This window comes from Pelmatolapia mariae, linkage group LG3_W, assembly GCF_036321145.2.
Source record: "Pelmatolapia mariae isolate MD_Pm_ZW linkage group LG3_W, Pm_UMD_F_2, whole genome shotgun sequence".
Classification (NCBI taxonomy): Eukaryota; Metazoa; Chordata; class Actinopteri; order Cichliformes; family Cichlidae; genus Pelmatolapia; species Pelmatolapia mariae.
Genome location: NC_086229.1, coordinates 10,604,978 through 10,626,921, shown reverse-complemented (window position 1 = coordinate 10,626,921; position 21,944 = coordinate 10,604,978). Strand labels below are relative to the sequence as shown.

The following is a 21,944-nucleotide window of genomic DNA, read 5'->3' as shown; positions in this document are numbered from 1 at the left end:
GGCAATTGACTATGGTTGCCGGTGTCTCTAGCTTCACATGTCTGAGAACAGAATCGCCAATTACCAGAGTTTGACCCCCGGCGGGTGTGTCGCCGAGTGGGGAAAAACGGTTAGACACATGAACAGGTTGGTGGTGTACCTGGGGCTTCTGTTTAAGACTATGCTTCCTCCTCACCGTCACCCAACCGCCCTCGTTCCCCAGCTGCTTGGGGTCTGCCGGGGAACAGCTAGCGGGGCCTACGCTATCTTCGGCTGCACCAGCTACAGGGGCCTGGCTAGCTACGGGTGAATGAAGGGTGCGAAGCCGAGTCTCCAATTCAGTAATCCTGGCCTCCAGAGCTGCAAATATGCTACATTTGTTACAGGTATCATTACTGCTAAAGGAGGCCGAGGAGTAACTAAACATCTGACACAATGAGCAGGAAAGTGCAACAGGGACAGGTGAAGTAGCCATGGTGCTAACGAGTCGGCTACGAGCTAAGCTAAGCTAGCGAAACAGTAAAGAGACAGTGAGTGAATACTTTGGCTATAAATTAGGTAGTGAGTACACAGAAAGGGTGATTCAGATGAAGCACGTTAAGATTATACTATAAAAAAGGGATGTATCAAAAGATTTCAATTAAATTGCTAAGCAGAAAAGCTACTCAGAAACACCACTGTGTTTGAGCAGGAACAGGAAGTGATACTCTACCACAAAGCGAGCGAAACACCAAGTGACAGCGCCACCCAAAGGTCTCAATGAAAAATAAATGAGAGCAGCTAAACACACAAAGATGGAAACACAGAGCGTGGATCGTTCACTCGACGGCACGGACACGGACACGCCGTCGGGGCTGAAAGTGGACAGCTCACAGATCCTGAAGCTGCAGGTTTCATCTGTCTCCAACCAAAACTGAGTGAACCAGCAGCAGAAGAAGATCCAAACTACGCTTTACGTTTGATGAACATCGTCATGAATTCTCTCTGACTTTGACCTTTACTTCCTGCACAGCTCTCTCTCTCTCAGTGTACTTCAAGAACAGTTTACCTTCAAAAATCTGTTTTCTGCATTATTCACTGCTTATTACGCACCAGTCTGCTGTTGTGTTCACTGCTGTCGGCCTCCGAAAACAAAGCCTCATTTCTGCTGTTCAATACTGAAGAAATTGAAACCTTTTAAAATGATGACAGATTACAAACTCTCAGCTGTGTCTGTAATCAAACCTCTGTAACTTTGCTTCACTTCAGCAGCATCAGCTCATGTTCACATGTTGATTCATGGTTTGCTTCAGTTTTTGATCGACTGCAGAATATTTTGAAGGTTATCTGCGATAAAAAGCCAGAAGAGGAAAATCTGCTTCATGTGTTTCTGTTTGATCCTCAGTGACTTTGACACAAAGGCCTCTGCTGTGATGATCACACCTCTGATCAAGTCTCACAGTGTTTGTTTTTATACATGTGGATATGTGCTGATAAATGATCAGAATTAGAATATTTCCCACTGTCTGCTGTGTGCCGTGACCTTTGACCTGCTAAAGACAGTCAGCTGTGGATTATTCATTGTTGTGTCTTATACTTAGAACTGTGAGGAAGAACACTACACAGTTATTCAGGGTCCCCTCTCTCTGAATCAGGAAAGGTGGGCAGGCCGCGTGTGGGCCGCGGGCCATATGTTGAGTCCCACTGTTTGAAATGTGAACATTGTTCTGCTGCAGTCAATGGACTAAACCAGAGAAGAAGAAAACAGACTTTACCATGAAGATCCTCAGTGTGGATCAGTATAATATCAGCCTGATGTCTGCAGTTTAGTGTCAGCACAACTTTCACATCATATTCATCTCAGCACAACTAAAACATGCTGACTGACCTCAGAGTTTCAAGTCCACATCCTGGACTCTCCAGAAAACCACACAGATGCTTCACTCCTGAATCCTGCAGCTTGTAGTTGGAGCTCAGGTCCAGCTCTCTCAGATGGGAGGGGTTGGACTTCAGTGCTGCTGCCAGATAATCACAGCTGATCTCTGACAAACCACAGCTCCTCAATCTGTATAAAGAATGAAAGATGTAAGTTTATTAGACAAAGTATGTTCTTGAAATCATTCAGTGTTTCATCATCTGTTCAGAGCTGAAGAAGGTTCAGAATGTAGAAGTTTAGAAAATGGAAACTCCAAACAGCTGAAGCCAACAGGAAGCAGCTTCAAGCAAACACAACAAGAGAAAAAACTCTGAATGTTTCACATTAAAGTCGTACATTTATCATAAAAACAGGACAAAGACTTGAAAAAGTCGTGTTTTTCCTTCCAGGAACCACAAGGCTTCACTTTTAAAGGTGAAGTGTGAAAGAAACGGACATATTTGAAGTCCAACACCTTTTTCCAGTCACATGATTAAAGCAGACAAACTACAAGCTCATTTTCATTCCAACAAGTCATCTTCTGACCTGGACTAACAACACTGGTCTCTATGTGCAGCTGGCTGTGAGACCAGTGCTCAGGGAGCGTCTACAAAGTGCAACACTGAAAGAACATCACACACTCATTTGCTTCCAGCACTTTCACACAAACATCTACTGTCATTATTGTCACCAAACTCTGTGGATCCTTTATTGCAAATTCAAATGGGATCAAATGGTCAGACAAAAGAGGGTTATGAGGAAATATGATGAAATGTTGTGTATTAGCAGCAAGTTATTGAATCATTTTCCTCAGAAACCAAACAAAATGATTGACAAACATGTTTTTACAAACTCAGTGTTGGACTTGGATCAGCAGGATAAGCTGATGTTTAAAGGCATTTGAGTCTCGCTGTATGAGAGTCCAGTTATTCCTCAATATTTATGATGTTCTTTCAGTGTTGCACTTTGTAGACGCTCCCTGAGCCTCACAGCCAGCTGCACATGGACCAGCTGACATTACCCAGCATTAGAGGCGGCTGTAAAAAAAATGGATTTTCCTATTTAAATGGTTTTAATTTGAATAAAGCGATGTTGATTCATTCAATCCTGAATGGATTTTTAATATAAATGTATTTTGCCAGAATCTCAGGTTAAAGCTCCCAAAAGTATTTCAACAGCAACCAAACAGATAAAACAGTAAATGAGAGCAGCTAAACACACAAAGATGGAAACACAGAGCGTGGATCGTTCACTCGACGGCACGTACACGGACACGCCGTCGGGGCTGAAAGTGGACAGCTCACAGATCCTGAAGCTGCAGGTTTCATCTGTCTCCAACCAAAACTGAGTGAACCAGCAGCAAAAGAAGATCCAAACTACGCTTTACGTTTGATGAACATCGTCATGAATTCTCTCTGACTTTGACCTTTACTTCCTGCACAGCTCTCTCTCTCTCAGTGTACTTCAAGAACAGTTTACCTTCAAAAATCTGTTTTCTGCATTATTCACTGCTTATTACGCACCAGTCTGCTGTTGTGTTCACTGCTGTCGGCCTCCGAAAACAAAGCCTCATTTCTGCTGTTCAATACTGAAGAAATTGAAAGCTTTTAAAACGATGACAGATTACAAACTCTCAGCTGTGTCTGTAATCAAACCTCTGTAACTTTGCTTCACTTCAGCAGCATCAGCTCATGTTCACATGTTGATTCATGGTTTGCTTCAGTTTTTGATCGACTGCAGAATATTTTGAAGGTTATCTGCGATAAAAAGCCAGAAGAGGAAAATCTGCTTCATGTGTTTCTGTTTGATCCTCAGTGACTTTGACACAAAGGCCTCTGCTGTGATGATCACACCTCTGATCAAGTCTCACAGTGTTTGTTTTTATACATATGGATATGTGCTGATAAATGATCAGAATTAGAATATTTCCCACTGTCTGCTGTGTGCCGTGACCTTTGACCTGCTAAAGACAGTCAGCTGTGGATTATTCATTGTTGTGTCTGATACTTAGAACTGTGAGGAAGAACACTACACAGTTAATCAGGGTCCCCTCTCTCTGAATCAGGAAAGCTGGGCAGGCCGCGTGTGGGCCGCGGGCCATACGTTGAGTCTCACTGTTTGAAATGTGAACATTGTTCTGCTGCAGTCAATGGACTAAACCAGAGAAGAAGAAAACAGACTTCACCATGAAGATCCTCAGTGTGGATCAGTATAATATCAGCCTGATGTCTGCAGTTTAGTGTCAGCACAACTTTCACATCATATTCATCTCAGCACAACTAAAACATGTGACTGACCTCAGAGTTTCAAGTCCACATCCTGGACTCTCCAGGAAACCACACAGATGCTTCACTCCTGAATCCTGCAGGTTGTTCTCACTCAGGTCCAGCTCTCTCAGATGGGAGGGGTTGGACTTCAGTGCTGCTGCCAGATAATCACAGCTGATCTCTGACAAACCACAATCCATCAATCTGTATAAAGAATGAAAGATGTAAGTTTATTAGACAAAGTGTGAGCTTGAAATCATTCAGTGTTTCATCATCTGTTCAGAGCTGAAGAAGGTTCAGAATGTAGAAGTTTAGAAAATGGAAACTCCAAACAGCTGAAGCCAACAGGAAGCAGCTTCAAACAAACACAACAAGAGAAAAAACTCTGAATGTTTCACATTAAAGTCGTACATTTATCATAAAAACAGGACAAAGACTTGAAAAAGTCGTGTTTTTCCTTCCAGGAACCACAAGGCTTCACTTTTAAAGGTGAAGTGTGAAAGAAACGGACATATTTGAAGTCCAACACCTTTTTCCAGTCACATGATTAAAGCAGACAAACTACAAACTCATTTTCATTCCAACAAGTCATCTTCTGACCTGGACTAACAACACTGGTCTCTATGTGCAGCTGGCTGTGAGACCAGTGCTCAGGGAGCGTCTACAAAGTGCAACACTGAAAGAACATCACACACTAGCTGTGTCCCAAAACGTCGGCTGCATCCTTAGGAGGACCTGGTCTTCGCGGGCCGGGTCCTTCAAAGACCGAAAAGGTTGGAAGTGCGAGGCTGTGAAATGGGACGGTCTAGCCTTCAGATTTGCGTCACCGCGGTGTCGGTGGAGTTTAATAAACTCGGCCGTCTGCTCCTTGCTATCTAAAATATAACAGGACACTGGAGTAAATTCTCGACCGTCTCACACTTCTTTTTAATCTGTTTTCTGTTTAACGTTTATTCAGCTGTTTGAAAATCCCGGAGGAACCCACCCGATGGATTAATAAAGTTTTATTTAATCTAATAACTTTGATCTCAGCCAAACCGATTTACTCCGGAACAAATAAAACACCGAAACAAGGCAAACAGTTACATTTTTAAGTTATCCGAGTGACTTATATATCATGTTTAACCTGAGTAGCGAAAGAGCGGGGGTCTGAAAACCATGAAGCCGGGAGTCCGCTGCTCGCGCCGGCTGGAGTGACCATTGAACCCCCCGGCTTGCTATCGAGCGGGTGGGTAACAGACGTCTCCGAAAACGTCGGCACACTTTTGCAAATATGCGATGTCTCGATAAACCAAGCAGATATTTGAAGTTTACACAGCTACTTTCTCACCTGAAAATATGTTAAAAGCTTATTTTGTGACCCAGAAACATTAATAAGACTAATTTTAAAACTTAGTAGCAGCCGCCATTGTTGGCAGCTGAAATTTGGCTATGAATTCTGGGATATGGTGGGCCACGAAGGACACACCCGACCCATCCTTCAAATTCGGGGAAATGAAGGACACATTTGTCGGCCGCATTTGAAGGAGTCGACGAATACGGACAGTCTTCATCGCCTGGCTGTGACGTGATCGGCCTTCAAATGCGGCCTCCGGAGGATGCAGCCGACGTTTTGGGACACAGCTACAAATTTGCTTCCACCATCCAACCTGAAGAGGAAACAGAGACGGCTCCCCTTCAAAGTAAAAGCTGCTCCTTTTGGACACAGTATTAAAGAAAGTCTACAGTATAACATAGAAAAGACAGAACAAAGTTTTGGTTGCTTTTGAATTGTGCAGAAATGAAACTACACTAAGCTCAATTATGTGACAGACATTTCATCCCATGTCAGTTTGGCCTCATCCTGGGCTGGATTATCCAGCACACACTCTGACCACAGGCCCAGGGGCCACGCACAGCTGGGCTCCATCCAAGAGACAGGAAACAAACCAACACAATAATAAAGAGCACCATGTGATCTTCTTATATTTTAGCTTTTCAAGCCAAACATACTAAAAACATGAGCATATGTTTCCTGATAAAATGATGTGACAGGTAGAACAGAATAAAGTGGTGGTGTTACAGCCTTTCTCCCCTCTGCAGCCGAGGCTGTTAGTCTCTCCCAAACTCAGCTACAGGACTTCCAAATGAATGAAAGCAGCAGAAGTGGCTTTACAAATGAAAGAGGAAGAGGAGAAGAGGAGAGGGAGGCCACCCTGACCACTCCAGCTGAAAACATCACACTTCCATTAAAGTTGGTGAGAAAATGTTGAGCAGGATGAGCTGCTGGCTAATCTGGAGGCTGTAGCAGCAGCTCACAGTCACAGTGGATTTCCACTCATGAAAAAGCTCTGGCTGCTTCATTTCTCATCTCATATCAGAGACTTTAAAGCTTCAGTGAAGCTGGACTGTGATGATTTCTTTCCATATTCAGCCCAATGTGCTCTGTATTGTTTTATGCAGGTCATCTAAACAGGAATGAGCAGCTCATTTCAATATAAAAGGTTGGAACTGTAAAGAAAACAAACAGAGCTCATAAACTGAAACTGATTTCATTTTTTTCAGCTGGAACATTTTAGTTGTTCCTTTTTCAATACATCCATAATTATATTTACAGTAAGTCTTATCATTCCCCTTTTCTCTGTCAGTCACCGCCAATGTTCCCTCTAATGTTTCATGTGTCTGAGCGAACACACAAACTCCCTGAGCGTCCCTTGGACCACTGTGAGCGACATCAGACGTGTGCACTGTGGTCACGCCAGCATCTAATCCATCCAAATTACATGGTTTATTAAAATAATCAAATTACAGCATTTATGTTAGACTACTTTTAATTAACTGCTTTAGCCCACTTACAATGACAATTAAAAACAATCTTGTTCATGACCTGTGTAGTATGTTAACACTATTGGAAGTAAAAATAACTTGAACTCCAATTTTGAAAACACAACTTTCTTTTTTTTTTTTTATAAAGCTCTGACTTGTATTATGAGTCTGTGGTCTGGGAGAGAGTCCTGTAACTCTCTGTCTGCAAAATACAGTAAATAATGACCAATGTTGGGCAATTAATTATATAGTTACTTCTTCAAAAAAGTTACTGAGTTTTGCAAACAACAAACGTTTGCAGCTGTTTACCTAAAAATGCAGCCAAGGCGTTTTTTTAAATAAACATTTCAAACTACTTACAGAACAATCAGCTGTTCTGCATCAAATTTGATGCCACATAAATTATTTGTGCCACTCAAAAAAACTAATTTCTATCCACTATGAGATAAAGGAAAACAACAGCCTGATACCTGCAGGCCTGACAGCAGGAGATGTATCACTGCTGTAACACCTGTAACACTCAGCAGTTGCCTCATTGTTATGACACACAACAAAAGTATTGACTACACTACACACTAACTACACAAGACAACACACTAACACACTCCAAACACGCTGAACGTCACAAATCTCTCACATCTCAAAACACCGCCGTCACTCCTAAAACTTCCCCCTTCCTAAACAACTAAAGGCCATATCGCCATATCATTTTTTGATTGGTCGACATGGTACATTTTTGCACCAATAGGAAAGGGTTTTTGGTTTCATCTTTGCTCACAGGCTTTCGAGCGTTTTACTTATAAAATGCCGTTTTTACCATTTCTTCCCACAGTAAATATAAACAACGACAGTATTCAGGAAGAAAACCAAACATTGCAGATATTTTTATCATAACTCTGGTTTTACGTGGCCTATCAACACAATTTAAAAACCGGTATAAAGTCCACACTTTTTCCGTCCTGCTCACATCTCCAATGGTTGTACACGTTGACATTAACGTGGCTTCACTCGACATCAGCCACGCCGCTTTGCTAGCTAAGACACCGGTGTCGGCACATAAGGACGCTGTCATAGCCTGTCAACCACGTTGATTAGCTGCGTATATATGAATGTGAATCACATCATTGTCTGGACTATGGGATAAGGTGGCATCGTTCTAATCCCATACGGGAGCAGCCAGTCACTTACTGACTAACACTGCAAAACAGAATTGTTAAAGTATTAATTTTAATTTCAATTGAGATTTGATTTTTTTTGTGCACAACGCAGATTTTCTGTGCGCAGAGATCGTGCCAGCAGTGCGCAATTGCGCACGCATGCAGCTTAGAGGGAGCATTGGGCACCACCACAGTTCACTTCAACAAAACTTTACTTCAGATTTGTTTTCATGTGTTGATCCAGTGATGAGAGCCGTTTCCCCAATGTCCAGTTCTTGTACTAAGCTAGGCTAAACATGTCCAGTGTCTGTCTCTGTGCAGCTTTTAATCTGATGTTAATAAGGTAGAAATGGAGGAAGAAGAAAATGACTTCATCAATCAACATGCAGCTACCACCCAAATGGTGAGGTGGTGGTTAGTTATTACTGTTGTTTATGATCCCCTACAGTATCCTACATTCAAATATATTCTCCAGCTACAATAGTGTTTGTGTTCCTAAAAGGATTTCATGAACGTGTTATTGTTCATGTCACATCTGTATGAAACAAAGAGGAAGTTTATCCTTCATGATCACAAACTGTTCCAGCATGTAAACCTGAGATCTGTGTGGAGCAGCTGACCTGTACGATGTGCTCAACACAAACATTACTTACCATCAGTTACTGTGTGACTGAACCACGTGGGTTTATGAAACATCGCTTTTAGTTTTAATAGCACATGGCAACATTCAGACGTGAATCTATACAGTAACACTTTGATTTGTTACAGTGAGGAGACTGTTGAAGGGAACGATGAGGGGAAACTGTAACAGCAGCAACAGAAACCAGGAGACAAAGCTGAGGTCTGGGTTCCTCTATGCTACACACAGCCTCCTGCTCCTGGACTTTAGTAAACACATAAATATCTCCAAGTACACTTACTTCAGAAACTCTATTAAACTCATCACAAGTTTACTTCAGCTTTAAATGACTCACAACATCAACACACATGAGTAAACAAAGTAACTCACACAGCTACTGTTCAAATTTAGTCATCTTTAATACAAATATACCTCATTATTATGAATCTCACAGCTACCTGCTCATTGAACTGAACAATAATTCTGTTTTACCATTAAAACAAAATGACTGTAAAAAATCTTCAGACAGTAATTAAGAATGTCCTAAGCAATCCAAAGATAAAGAACAGTTCACCTGCCAATTCTATAAAGCTTGGTTGTTTATACAATAATATCATTCAATGATCAGCAGTGGGGATGTTTGGATCCTGACCTGAGAGTTTCCAGTGTACAATGTGGAGTCTGCAGTGCAGCACACAGAAGCTTCACTCCTGAATCCTGCAGGTCATTGTTACTCAGGTCCAGCTCTGTCAGACTAGAGGACTGGGAGTTGAGAACTGAGGACAGAGCATCACAGCTTCTCTCTGAGAGGTTACAGCCACTCAGTCTGGAAGAAAAACAAACAAAAAAATTAATTAAATCAGTCAAATGAAACATTTTTTAATGCCAGCATGCAATACAATTATTGGTTAACTAAATAGCTTCATTAAAACACAACTCTTCTTCTATATCAGCACTTACTCCTTGTAAGCTCCACCTGCTCCACCTTCTGAGTCAGAAGACATGAAAACAAACTGTAAATCTAGCACAAACATGATTGGAAATCTTCTCAGATCCATTGCCACTTGCTGATCTGAGCTGGCTTGGCCCTGGCTTATCAAAGATTAAAGAAAGCGGAATCAGCTGTTCAAAACCCCACCAGGCTGCCCGCTGTGACTGAAACAATGGGACGGGTCGTGACTTCTCAAAATGGGCTCATTGAACGCAGCACGGATAAGATCTTGAAGAAGCTCATGGCGGTCGTGAGTTCTCAGACTTTGCTCTTTGAGCGCAAAACTGATAACCTCTCGGAGAAGCTCGTGGCTCTCCAACGGGAGATTGAGAGACGAGTGATGGACTGTTAGATCAGCTGTGAAATTGACATGCAGTTGTTCACACCAAAGAAAACCACCATCATTTCATGCGGCTAACATACCGGCGACAGCTGTGGTCTCAAGGCTGGAGCTGAACATAACAAATCTCACCCTGATAACAGACGGTGTTTAGACTGTTCCTTCCCATCCTAAGCAAGGCCACCTGGGACGGCTGGAAGACTGTTTACTTCACCTGGCAGGGCGAAGGACACCGTCTCAGCTACTGACCGGCCAGCTACCTAGCCTGACCTGTCTCCCCAATGTGATGTTTGTGTATTGTATGTACGGTTGGCAAGGTCAGTATCCTAATTGCCCCTTGAAAATAAATACAGTGTTCTGAATCTGAATCTGAAAAGATTACAGAAGACGACTCTGTTCAGTAAATATTACGCTCATGCTGTCAAGATATACCAAAGGTAGGTAAAACTCTGCTTGTTGCAGCCATCCAGTACGACATGCTTTGTACTGCTCTGCTGCAGTTTGTGACACCTGGTTGATGAGTTGTGAAAAATGATGAAACAAACACTTCACTCAATGTTTTTCTTCTAAACTGGATGTAATTTGGGGAGTTTTCCACACTCTGTCCCAACTACAAATTGGGGAGAACACAGCAAATACATAAACTTTACCCACTTGGATCATTATCATTCAAGATTGTGAAAAGATTCTCTATTCAGAGAATACTGGTGATTTTAGATGAGAGAGATGATTTGGAAGATGATGAAGGGGAAGAGTTTTCAGAACTTGAGGCCTTTTGTCTTCACGGTATAGGACAGAGAAGGCGGGAAGGGAGGGAGAAGTGGGGTTGGATACTATTGGATACTATTGATCTAACATCCTGTGGAAACATCAAATTTCAATTTAAGAGCATTTTGAAATTGTTAAATGAGTAAGTCATTTTGGAAGGCAGAATCAGACCGACTTGATATTGATATAGTATCACTTTGGGGTTGTATACTGTTGATCTAAATAGTTCCAAGAGTAAGTCAAATATGGGCAATTTGAAAAGGCTTTTATTTTGGAAAGCGAAATCAGCCTGACTTGACATTGATATGGTTTCACTGTGGGGTTGTATACTGTTGATCTAAAGTGGAATTACCCTGTGGAACCATAATTTTTTCTTTTTAGAGCATTTCAAAATCGTTCCAAGAGTAAGTCAATTGTGGTCAATTTGAAAGTGCTATTAATTTGAAAGGCAAAATCAGACTGACTCGAAATTGATATGGTATCACTGTGGGGTTGTATACTCTTGATCTACATTTATCACAACTTAATGCAAATACTGGAGACAGGGGAAACCGTATGCAAAGCTTCATTAAAATAAATACGCAAAGAAATAATTTTTTTCATTGATCAGAGCTGTGGTAAAAGCTGACATCTACAAGAAGATATTATCTGTATATTTAAAGGCGAGCAACCCTCCAGAAATGCATTTTTGTTTCTAGTACTTTACACAAACAAAGGTCACAATGTACAGGGTGGGCCATTTATATGGATGCACCGTAATAACATGGGAATCGTTGGTGATATTAAAGTCCTGTTTGTGGCACATTAGTATATGTGAGGGGCCACACTCCTCAAGATGGGTGGTGACCATGGTGGCCATTTAGAAGTCGGCCATCTTGGATACAACTTTTGTTTTTCCAATAGGAAGAGGGCCATGTGACACATCAAACTTATTGGTAATGTCTGCAGAAGACACATGGTTCTTTTTATTACAGTTCCCAAACATTTTTAGAAGATAAACAAGGAATTGTTTGCATTGTGCGTGTTGCTAAGTTTATTTTTTCTTGGCATCTTCTTGTGACCTTTGTCATTTTGTGTGATTGCTCTTGCTGACCCTACATACTAGGAGAGAGGGTGAGACTAGTTTTCTTTCTCTAGAGCAGGGGTCTCAAACTCAAATGAGCCGCGGGCCACTTCTGGCACCGTCATCTCATTGGAGGCCACTTTAGTGTCCAAGTAGTACAAACACGAAAACCCCCACTGATATTTCCTAAAATGTAGTGTTTTGTTTGTTTTATTAAAAATATTGTGTAACAAGACAAAACTGCAAACAAGAACGTATTTCTTTTCTCACTCTTACTATCTGAAGCCGTTCATTGAACTACCAAATAAACAGCTCTTTCTGGCCAGACACGTGGCAGCACTTTTGCTATAATTTTGTTTGTATTTAACAAAATAAAAATGTAGGCATAAGCGTACACATTAGTTTTTGACTGCAAGTTAAAAACTGTTTTCTTTCCAAATAAATCTGTCACTGAACTAACACAGCTAATTCCTCAACATGTTTGCACTCTCTTGTTACCTCGGCCAGGTCCGCAGCTCCGAACCGTGGTAATGAGACTTTGGGTTCTGTGTCGGGCTCGTAGCCGGGAACTAGCTTTACTGTCTGGGTCAACTTTGCGAGCGAGAGACAGAAAGAGGCGTTGAAAGGCTGCTCCAGCAGAACTTTATTGTTTCGGAGGAAAACACGAACACAGCATACAGTCGAGTCTTAATAGCTTACTGGGCTCGTCAGGCACTCTTTTGGGCTGCAGTGGTTATTATTATATTTACATGCTTCCATCTCCCATTTCTGCTCAGTAGCACCTCGTACTTTTCCCCTTTTTCTCCCTCCCTCATGCTCACACACACACAGCAGGAGGGGCGGTCCCACACGTTCTGCTTGCAGCAAGGACTACACCGCCCATGAGGCTACAGTCTTAAAGGCCCATGCCCGTAACACTCTGCCGTCGTATTAAATCATTTTTCATATAATAATTAAAAAAAAGAAAAGTTCACCTGCTAATTCTATAAAGCTTGGTTGTTTATACAATAATATCATTCAATGATCAGCAGTGGGGATGTTTGGATCCTGACCTGAGAGTTTCCAGTGTACAGTGTGGACTCTGCAGTGCAGCAGACAGAAGCTTCACTCCTGAATCCCGTAGGTCATTGTTACTCAGGTCCAGCTCTTTCAGACTAGAGGACTGGGAGTTGAGAACTGAGGACAGAGCATCACAGCTTCTCTCTGAGAGGTTACAGCCACTCAGTCTGGAAGAAAAACAAACAAACAAATTAATTAAATCAGTCTAATGAAATATTTTTTAATGCCAGCATACAATACAATAATTGGTTAACTAAATAGCTTCATTAAAACACAACTCTTCTTCTATATCAGCACTTACTCCTTACAAGGAGTAAGTGCTGATATAGAATTTCTTCATATCAATATGCGGGCCGCAAGTAGAGGTGACGTGGGCCGCAAATGGCCCGTGAGTTTGAGACCCCTGGTGTAGACTGTCCCACCTGCCTCTGCCTTTGTACTGCTGCCTTTTGAACCTTTGTTTTTGAGTTGCTGCCTGTGAGATGATTAGCGGTCTACTAGTGTTCTTGTGTTATTTAAATAGAGATCGAAAATGTGATGTCATTCAGGGGTAAAACCGCAAAGGATTGTGGGAACGAGTGGTTACACAGCGATAAAAAGGAAACACAAAAAATGGCAAGAGGCTGTTGTATTACTAACTGCAATAGCCGGTCGCATGACAGCCACGGGAAGCCGACGGGTAAAGAGATCGGTTGTTATCGGATTACGTCGTTGAAGAGAAATTGTTCAAGCCGTGTTTCCGAAGTAACAAAGAGCCGACGGCCGATCTGTTAGAGGGTGTGGGGAGCCACACCCTCTAACAGATCATTACATGCAGGAACCTTTTAAAAACAAGCGCGTTCATGCTCACAGGTGTACACTTTCTTGGCTGCTACCTCAAAGCACATGGTGCGCTGTCAATCTTGTGTACTGCACAATAACATTTAATATTTAGTATCTACTGTTATCTACTGCTAGCTAGTTTATTGTAATGGTGTTGTATATATTATGTTGCTCTTTTTTGTTTGTTTTCTCTTCTGTTTTGTTTTTTCTCCATACAGGTGATCCAGGTGTTTTGTTTGTTTTTCTTTCTTTCTTTCTTCCCCCCTTTCTCTCCATCTCTTCTCCCCTCTATTTTTCTTTCTCTCCCTCTCTTTCTTTCATTCTTTCTCCATTTCTCCATGTCTGTCCCGTCTGTAACAACCGAAAATAAAATAAAATAAATACATAATTATAATAAAGGTCAATCAAATGGACCAATATGGCGAGGCCATGATGATCCACTTGGTAAAGTAAATCCGCTTGGCATCTCTCTTGGCCTTAAGACAACAATTCTGATGGCTAAAGATCCAAACGGGACAGGCAGAAAAAACAAAAAACAAAAAACAAACAAAAAAAACCCCCCAAAAAACAAAGAGCCGACGGATGGCCTGGATTGCAGCCATTCGAAGACCAAATGTAACGTCCCAGAACACTCCAGCTCACATGTTAGTCTGCTCCAAATATTTCCACCAAGGTAAGTGTTTTGTAGTAGTTAATACGTAATTTATCATAACATAATTGTTGATGTAGGTTACAAATAAGTCTTATATTGATTTGAATTGAATGTGTTGCGCTATGCTGCTTTGTTCACTGTGGCTTTGCGGGCTAATGTTTGTTGTGTTTTGTAGGAAAACCAGCCTACAAAATGCTGGAATGGCTCCAGACTGGGCGCCCTCTATCAACCTGGGTCATACCGAGTGTAAAGCTGCTACCACAGCCAGATTTGATCGATTAAGAGAGATATCAAAGCAGCCACGAAAAGTCCCGCATATATGTGCCCAAGTGTTGTATTGAAGCAATCAAGTGATGAATAACTGTTTTCCAGTATGTTGTTTTGCAATGTTGGGTTTTTTTTTTTTGCATTGTTGATTTGTTTTTCACCGAAGCAGCTAATAAAGCGTGATGGAATACAATTTTGCCTCTTTCTTGTAAGATTCTATAATAGAATGAAACAATAATGACAGTTATAAATAAAGACAATAAATTGGATGAATTGGGAAACACTCATTTTATTTCTACTGGATCTGAAAATGTTGTGTAACACTACAACCTGAAACAACAAACAGATGTGTTGGCCTGTACAGGAGATAAAGGAAAAAAACAACAGCGGTGAAATGGAATAGTCCAAATCAACAAAGTAAACTGGAGCTGGGCTTGTTGCAGGGATCTGAAGTTACTAAACATTTTGTGAGTGTATGCACTCACACTTAGGACCATATAATAATAAATATGTGCGTGATGACAGTTGGGCAGCACGCTAACGTCCTTACTCCACTCTGTATGCTCGTATGGGTCTGACCCTTTCACTCCTTTGATTTTTTCCTCGTACTTTTTTTTTGCCTTTTCGTCAAGTCTGTCTTTGTACGGAGCTGTCGTGTTCTTCGTTGTTTTGTACAGAACTGTTTTTGGGGCAAATAAAATGCAAGTAGGGATTAAAACCGCAGAATTAATGATTACCGGTGCTGGAAATACTAGCGCTTGATGCAGTGTTTTGATTTTGTTGCCACGGGTACCCACAAAGCAATGCTTGAAAGTCACGTGGTCTGTCAACCTCTATAGATAAGTTTTTTTGTTTGTTTATATCACCTCATTGCCTAGTGAGTTGTTTCCGTAACGGTTTTCAGTTGTGGTAATAAACCTTTTGTTTTTCTTTTTTATCTGACCCTCCTGTCTCTGGGCTCATTCATATTACCTCCCCTGTCGCCTAGCAGAGCCGGGGCGTACCATGTTTCTCAGGTTAGGGTTAATCCATTCATTCTACAACTGCACGTGAATTATACTTCATACACAGACCCACAGTCTGATTGCTCTGAAATCTCACTGACAGCTAACAGGTAAAAAGGAAAGTCCAGACTGACAGTATCTGTGGGGTTAGGCCGTGAACTGCTCATGCTGCTTTCAAGTGCATCACAAACTATTGGAATTGGAACCAACTTTGTGAAGCAGACTTCCTACCAGCTGCTGTTTTGAACATTTCTCATTACCTTATGAACTGTATTAAACTCTGTAAATGAACTGAGAACTATTTCTACATTTGAAACAATGGATTCATTTTCCCATTCACTTCTATACGTTAGTGTATAAATGAATGTTAGACCGGGCTCCATGGAAACACTGAGACTGGTCTCAGCTGCCTTCTTTCTGTGGTCAGTCCAACAGAGTCTTTTCTCTTCGCCAGCTTGAAATCCTCTCACAGAGCCTGAATCCTGCTGTGTTGTCATGTTTGGGCCTGTGTTAGGCTGCTTTGTGTTCCTCTGCTTTAACACACACCTCACCACAGCAGCTGTGTGGGTCGTCTCTGTAGCAGCCAGATCAGCTTCTGATACATGAACATCATCACAGCTCCTAACTTCACCTTCATTAGCTTTGACATTCATGTCTTTCCACACAAGCTCAAAGTCTCTGAAGTCTGTTTTTATCTGCTATCATCAGATCTTCAACAGTCTCATTCACATCCCTCACACACTCTACAGCCTCATCAGCACTGACTTCATCTTCACTGGCTGATGGAGCACAACATGAACCTGTGGAGGCTGAAACACTGTCCTGTCAAACATCTCCCCGTCACCACTCCACTTCTGTCAGCCTTTAAATGAACCCTGCTCGAACTGTTGTCGTTTGGAAAGACACAACATTTCTGAAAGCACTCAAACTTCTTTACATTTCTCTTCAGACACATCCTGAACATTTAGGAACTAAAGAAAGTTTCAAACATCAAAAACAACAACAGCCGCAGTCAGTGAACTCACCTCAGAGTCTCCAGTCGACAGTTTGGACTCTCCAGTCCAGCACACACAAGCTTCACTGCTGAATCCTGCAGCTTGTTCTCACTCATGTCCAGCTCTGTCAGATGGGAGGGGTTGGACTTCAGAGCTGAGGCCACAACTTCACAGTGAGACTCTGAGAGTCCACACTCAGCCAGTCTGTGATAATAGCAAATATAAAATGTGTTATTATAAAAGCAGAAAATCTGTGTTATAAACACAGACTGAATGTATATGAAGACAAAACAGAGTGAGGTCATAATCTGATGAACATCTGCTCTTCACATCTGTGCTTCAGCTCCTCTTACTGTGTTTGACACAACGATTGAGTCTCTCTCAGACCTGCAGACTTTTAATGAGAATCTTTGTTTGGCTTTAATCTGCAGATGAAGGAGGAAGATGGTGTCACATTTAGGCTTCCATAATGTCCACAGTCTGTCCCTGAGATCTGATCCAGAGTCAGAGTGAAGACACACATTTGGACTTTTTCCTGTGTTGAATCTGATCCAGAACATTTTGAATGAGTTCAGCTCAGTGAAGAGTTCCAGCTGGAAAGATGATCTCTGTTTGCTACCTGCTGTCAGGTACGACTGTTCACGTCCACACGCAGGAAAAACCTGCTGACTGTTACCAAACGGAGCAGAAATCTCATCACTGGACAATAATGATGAATGAACTCAGAGCTGCTGATATCAGATCTGATTTCAGGGGAACTAAACACAGAAATGATTGGCTCATTTTAGCTTTCTGAGCCATTATCTGCTGGTATATCTCTCATTGGCAGAAAATGATTTGTATTCCTGTTCAGGGCTTCAGTGTTTATGAGTCCAGATCCAGGTGACAGCAAGTCACAATGATGTTACCTGTCTGTGTCCAGCAGCAGCCTGTATTCACTCTGAATATTGTTCTAACCTGACATGGATCAGTTTGTCTTTGATTGGTTTGTAAATGTCACTGTTTCCATTGGACCTGAGTGACGGTACAAAGACAGAGAGGGAGAGAAAGGAGAGAGAGGATGGAGACAGCAAAGAGAGAGCAAACACAAACAGGTGAGAGTGGACAGGTGACCAAGGTCAGCAACCAATCAGAGAGCTGCTGTCTGACCCACAGTCACTGATGATGACTGCACATAACCAAGCAGTGTGTTACTCTGATATCAAATATGGATCCTGCTCTTATAATAATGATCATCAGATGATATTATTGTGTTATTTTGTAGCTGAATACGATGTTTGTGTGATTATCAGTGGAAGAAGCAGTGAGGAGGATGGAGAGAGAGAGAGGACAGAGGGTGAAGTTAGAAACACTAAAAGGATTTTTCATGGATTTCATGGATGATTTGCGTGATTTCCAGCAGGACACTTAAACATGTCAGTGGACGTCCTAAAGAACATATTCACTGATATGAAACGTGTCATTGAACAGGATCAATATCAGTGGAAACATGGTGGAAACAGCTGTGACTGCATGGATGTGACACACTTCAAACCTGTTCTCCACTCTTGGATTTGGGATCCATGGAGCTGCTGCTGAGTCTGTACAATAAAGGATGGTGTGGAAGGTTGCAGTGTACGGACACAAACACTTTGTGCTTACAACCTAAACCTCCTACCATCTATAAAGCACTGATGACATCATGACGTTTGGCTGCCAGGACGTTAGCTCGGGGATGTAAACAGCAGCCAGAAAAACAGCAGTGAATTCCATCAGCAGGAAACAGGGACAACGTTAGCTCACAGATTTGACACATGTTCAGTCCAGATGTGTCTTCTCTCTCAGTTTGTCCCACTGTTGGCAGTAAGAGAGCACAACTGGTTCACCTCTGAGCCTCACTCTGACCCACAGCTCTGTCACTCATCAGGACATCACACTGTAATCACACTAAACCAGAGTCTTCCTCAGCACCTTCATCCTCACTCACCATGTTTATGCCACCAAACTCTGTGTCTGTAGTTCTGTCTGTAGTCAGAGGAGAAGCTCAGATGGTGACTGCTCTGGATATTTGTCTCTGTTTGTAACATCAGAGTTCACTTCACTACAAAGAAGCTCTTCATAGATTCTTATTTCCGTCTTCTCTCTAACAGCAGCGTCTGAATGACCAACAACAGCAGCAGCAGATTTAAAATACTGCCCCCTAATGACACAACACAGGTACTACATGTAGATGTGAGTCTACAATACACAGCGTACGACTACCAATGCAGGATCATGCTGAGTGCACACACACATTTCCTGATCGACAGAAAATATCATTTTATCTGAGGAACTCAAACTAATGAGAGTCGTTTAGTACTGTGTATATCTGAAGAACTAAACTTCTAACCTACACTGATCAATGATGTTAATGATCACATCTGGACTCACCGAGCCTTTCTGCAGTTCCTCACAGCTGGAATCAGTCTCAGTCGTCCCCATTGTGATGTGTTGTACTTCTGCAGGTCCAACTCATCCAGAACCTCCTCTGACATCTGCAGCATGAAGGCCAGAGCTGAGCACTGGATCTCAGAGAGTTCCTCTGATCTGTTCTTGGACTTCAGGAACTCTTGGATCTCCTGATGTACTGAGAGGTCGTTCATCTCCATCAGACAGTGGAAGATGTTGACGCTTCTGTCAGGAGAGATTTTATTACTGTTCATGTCCTTCAGGTTGTTGATGACTCTCTGGATGGTTTCTGGACTGATCTCTGTCTGACCCAGCAGACCTACTAAGAGTCTCTGGTTGGACTCCAGACAGAGGCCATGAAGGAAGCGAACAAACAGGTCCAGGTGGCCATTTTTACTCTGGAGGGATTTGTTTATGGTTCTCCTCAACAAATCATCTGAAAATGAAATGTAATAGTAAGGATCAAGTGGTTTATTTTCCAGGAAGTTCTTCAGCACCTTTGTATTCCTGCTGGTGTGACAGTGGAACATGTAGACTGCAGCCAGAAACTCCTGAATGCTCAGATGAACAAAGCAGTAGACTGGTTTCTGGAAGATCACACACTCTCTTTTGAAGATCTCTGTACAAACTCCTGAGTACACCGAGGCCTCTGTCACATCCAGACCACACTGCTCCAGGTCTTCTTGGTAGAACATGATGTTTCCTTTCTCCAGATGTTCAAACGCCAGCCTCCCCAGCTTCAGAAGAACTTCCCTGTCAGCCTCCGTCAGCTCCTGTGGACTCGTCTCATGTCCCTCATGGTACTTGTTCTTCTTCCTCTTTGTCTGAACCAGCAGGAAGTGTGAGTACATGTCAGTCAGGGTCTTGGGCAGCGCTCCTCTCTGCTCTGTAGTCAACATGTGCTCCAGAACTGTAGCAGTGATCCAGCAGAAGACTGGGATACTACACATGATGTGGAGGCTCCTGGATGTCTTCATGTGGGAGATGATTCTGCTGGACAGCTCTTCATCACTGAATCTCCTCCTGAAGTACTCCTCCTTCTGGGCGTCAGTGAAGCCTCGTGCTTCTGTTAGCCTGTCGACACATGTAGGAGGGATCTGATTGGCTGCTGGGGGTCGGGAAGTTATCCAGACGAGAGCCGAGGGAAGCAGATTCCCCTGGATGAGGTTTGTCAGCAGCTGGCTGACTGATGACTTCTGTGTGACGTCAGACAGCAGCTTCCTGTTGGTGAAATCCAATGAAAGTCTGCTTTCATCCAGGCCGTCAAAGATGAACAAAAGCTGAGAGACAGCCAGCTTCTCTGCTGTGACCTTCTGTAATGTTGGATGGAAAACATGGAGCAGCTCCAGAAGACTGTACTGCTCATCTCTGATCAGGTTCAGCTCCCTGAATGAAAGCAGAACCACCACACTGACATGTTGGTTCTCCAAGCCCTCTGCCCAGTCCAGAGTGAACTTCTGCACTGAGAAGGTTTTTCCAACACCAGCCACGCCGTTGGTCAGAACCACTCTGATGGGTCTCTGTTGGTCAGGGAAGGCTTTAAAGATGTCCTGGCACCTGATTGGAGCGTCATGGAGGGCGTCCATCTTGGAAGCTGTCTCCAGCTGCCTCACCTCATGTTGGGTATGAACCTCTTCACTCTGTCCCTCTGTGATGTAGAGCTCAGTGTAGATCCTGTTGAGGAGGGTTCTACTTCCTGTTTCATCACTTCCTTCAGTCACACGTTCACATCTCCTCCTCAGACTGATCTTATGTTCATCTAAAACCTCCTGCAGACCAACATCTGCTGAAAGAAAGAGAAAGAAAACTCTTCAATGTCTGAACAACAACAAGAAGTCCAGTTTTCAGAAATGAGTCCATCAGCAGACAGATGTTCAGTCTTACTTTGTACACAGCTGCTCTGACTGGCTGTCTGCAGTCCAGCTCTGCTTCTGGATCTTTCTCCACACTGGGGACAGGACGAGTCTCCTGATGAAGCAGACTGGTCCCAGTATGAGGAGATGCACTGTCTGCAGAACCAGTGTCCACAGCTGGTAGAGACTGGATCCTTCAGGACATCCTGACACAAAGCACAGCAGGACAGCTGCTCCTCCTCACAAACAGCACTCCTCTTCCTCGCTCTGTGAACACATTTCTTTATTACCAAAATCATTAACTGACTGTTGCTAAAAACTATTCAAATTTGACAAGATTGTGCAGAAGTTTTCCTCCTGTAGGCCCCCTACCAATAGATGGTGCCATAGGGGTCAGGTGAAGTGTGTGCTGGGCGGTGGCCACGAGTGGAGATCCTGGCAGACTGTTCCCTGGCTACTGAGACTAGCAAGTGGGACATGGAATGTCACCTCTCTCGTGGGAAAGGAGCCTGAGCTAGGTTGAGAGGTACCTTCAGGCCTTCAGGTATATAGTCAGGCTCAGCTAACAAGAACCAGTTTCCTGGAGAGGGACTGGACTGTCTCAGTCTGGAGTTACTCTTGCTAAGAGGCAGTAGCTGGGGTGGGTATTTTAGTATCCCCTCGGCTTGCTGCTTGTATGTTGGGGGTTTTCCATTCATTTACAACTGTTGAAACAGGTTGGTCCACATAACCAGCAACACTTTGGATTTTTCCCCAGTGGGTTGGCTGGCGGGTCATATTATGTTCATAATTTTTATTGACTGAATTTTTAAGCGTGGCCAAGTAGTAGAAAGCTCATCTCATCTCTGCTTTTCAGATTATGTAGTTCATTTTGTTTCTTTGCTGATCAAAACACAAGATCAGAAATAAAGACTGTTAAACAGTATTTTAGGAAACAGATTATTGTGATTTCCAAAAGTCTTTTAGTAATTATTATTTATTA

General features: G+C 42.6%; 1 protein-coding gene across 2 annotated transcripts in view; it reads right to left on the bottom strand.

Moving 5' to 3' along the window:
• LOC134624198 (NACHT, LRR and PYD domains-containing protein 12-like) overlaps positions 1-21,423 on the bottom strand; it is a 40,394-nt gene extending 18,971 nt beyond the window's left edge. Inside the window, exons 1-5 of one of the 2 annotated variants that reach the window (XM_063469185.1) lie at positions 20,994-21,423; positions 19,092-20,895; positions 16,713-16,886; positions 4,171-4,344; positions 1,847-2,023 (exon numbers count right to left, since the gene is read on the bottom strand). In XM_063469185.1, coding sequence (XP_063325255.1) covers positions 1,847-2,023; positions 4,171-4,344; positions 16,713-16,886; positions 19,092-20,895; positions 20,994-21,261 — 2,597 coding nt within the window. In that variant the 5' untranslated portion in view covers positions 21,262-21,423. The remainder of the gene's footprint in view (positions 1-1,846; positions 2,024-4,170; positions 4,345-16,712; positions 16,887-19,091; positions 20,896-20,993) is intronic. The other variant, XM_063469186.1, reaches the window with a different exon arrangement.
• Between the last annotated feature and the right edge of the window lie 521 nt (positions 21,424-21,944).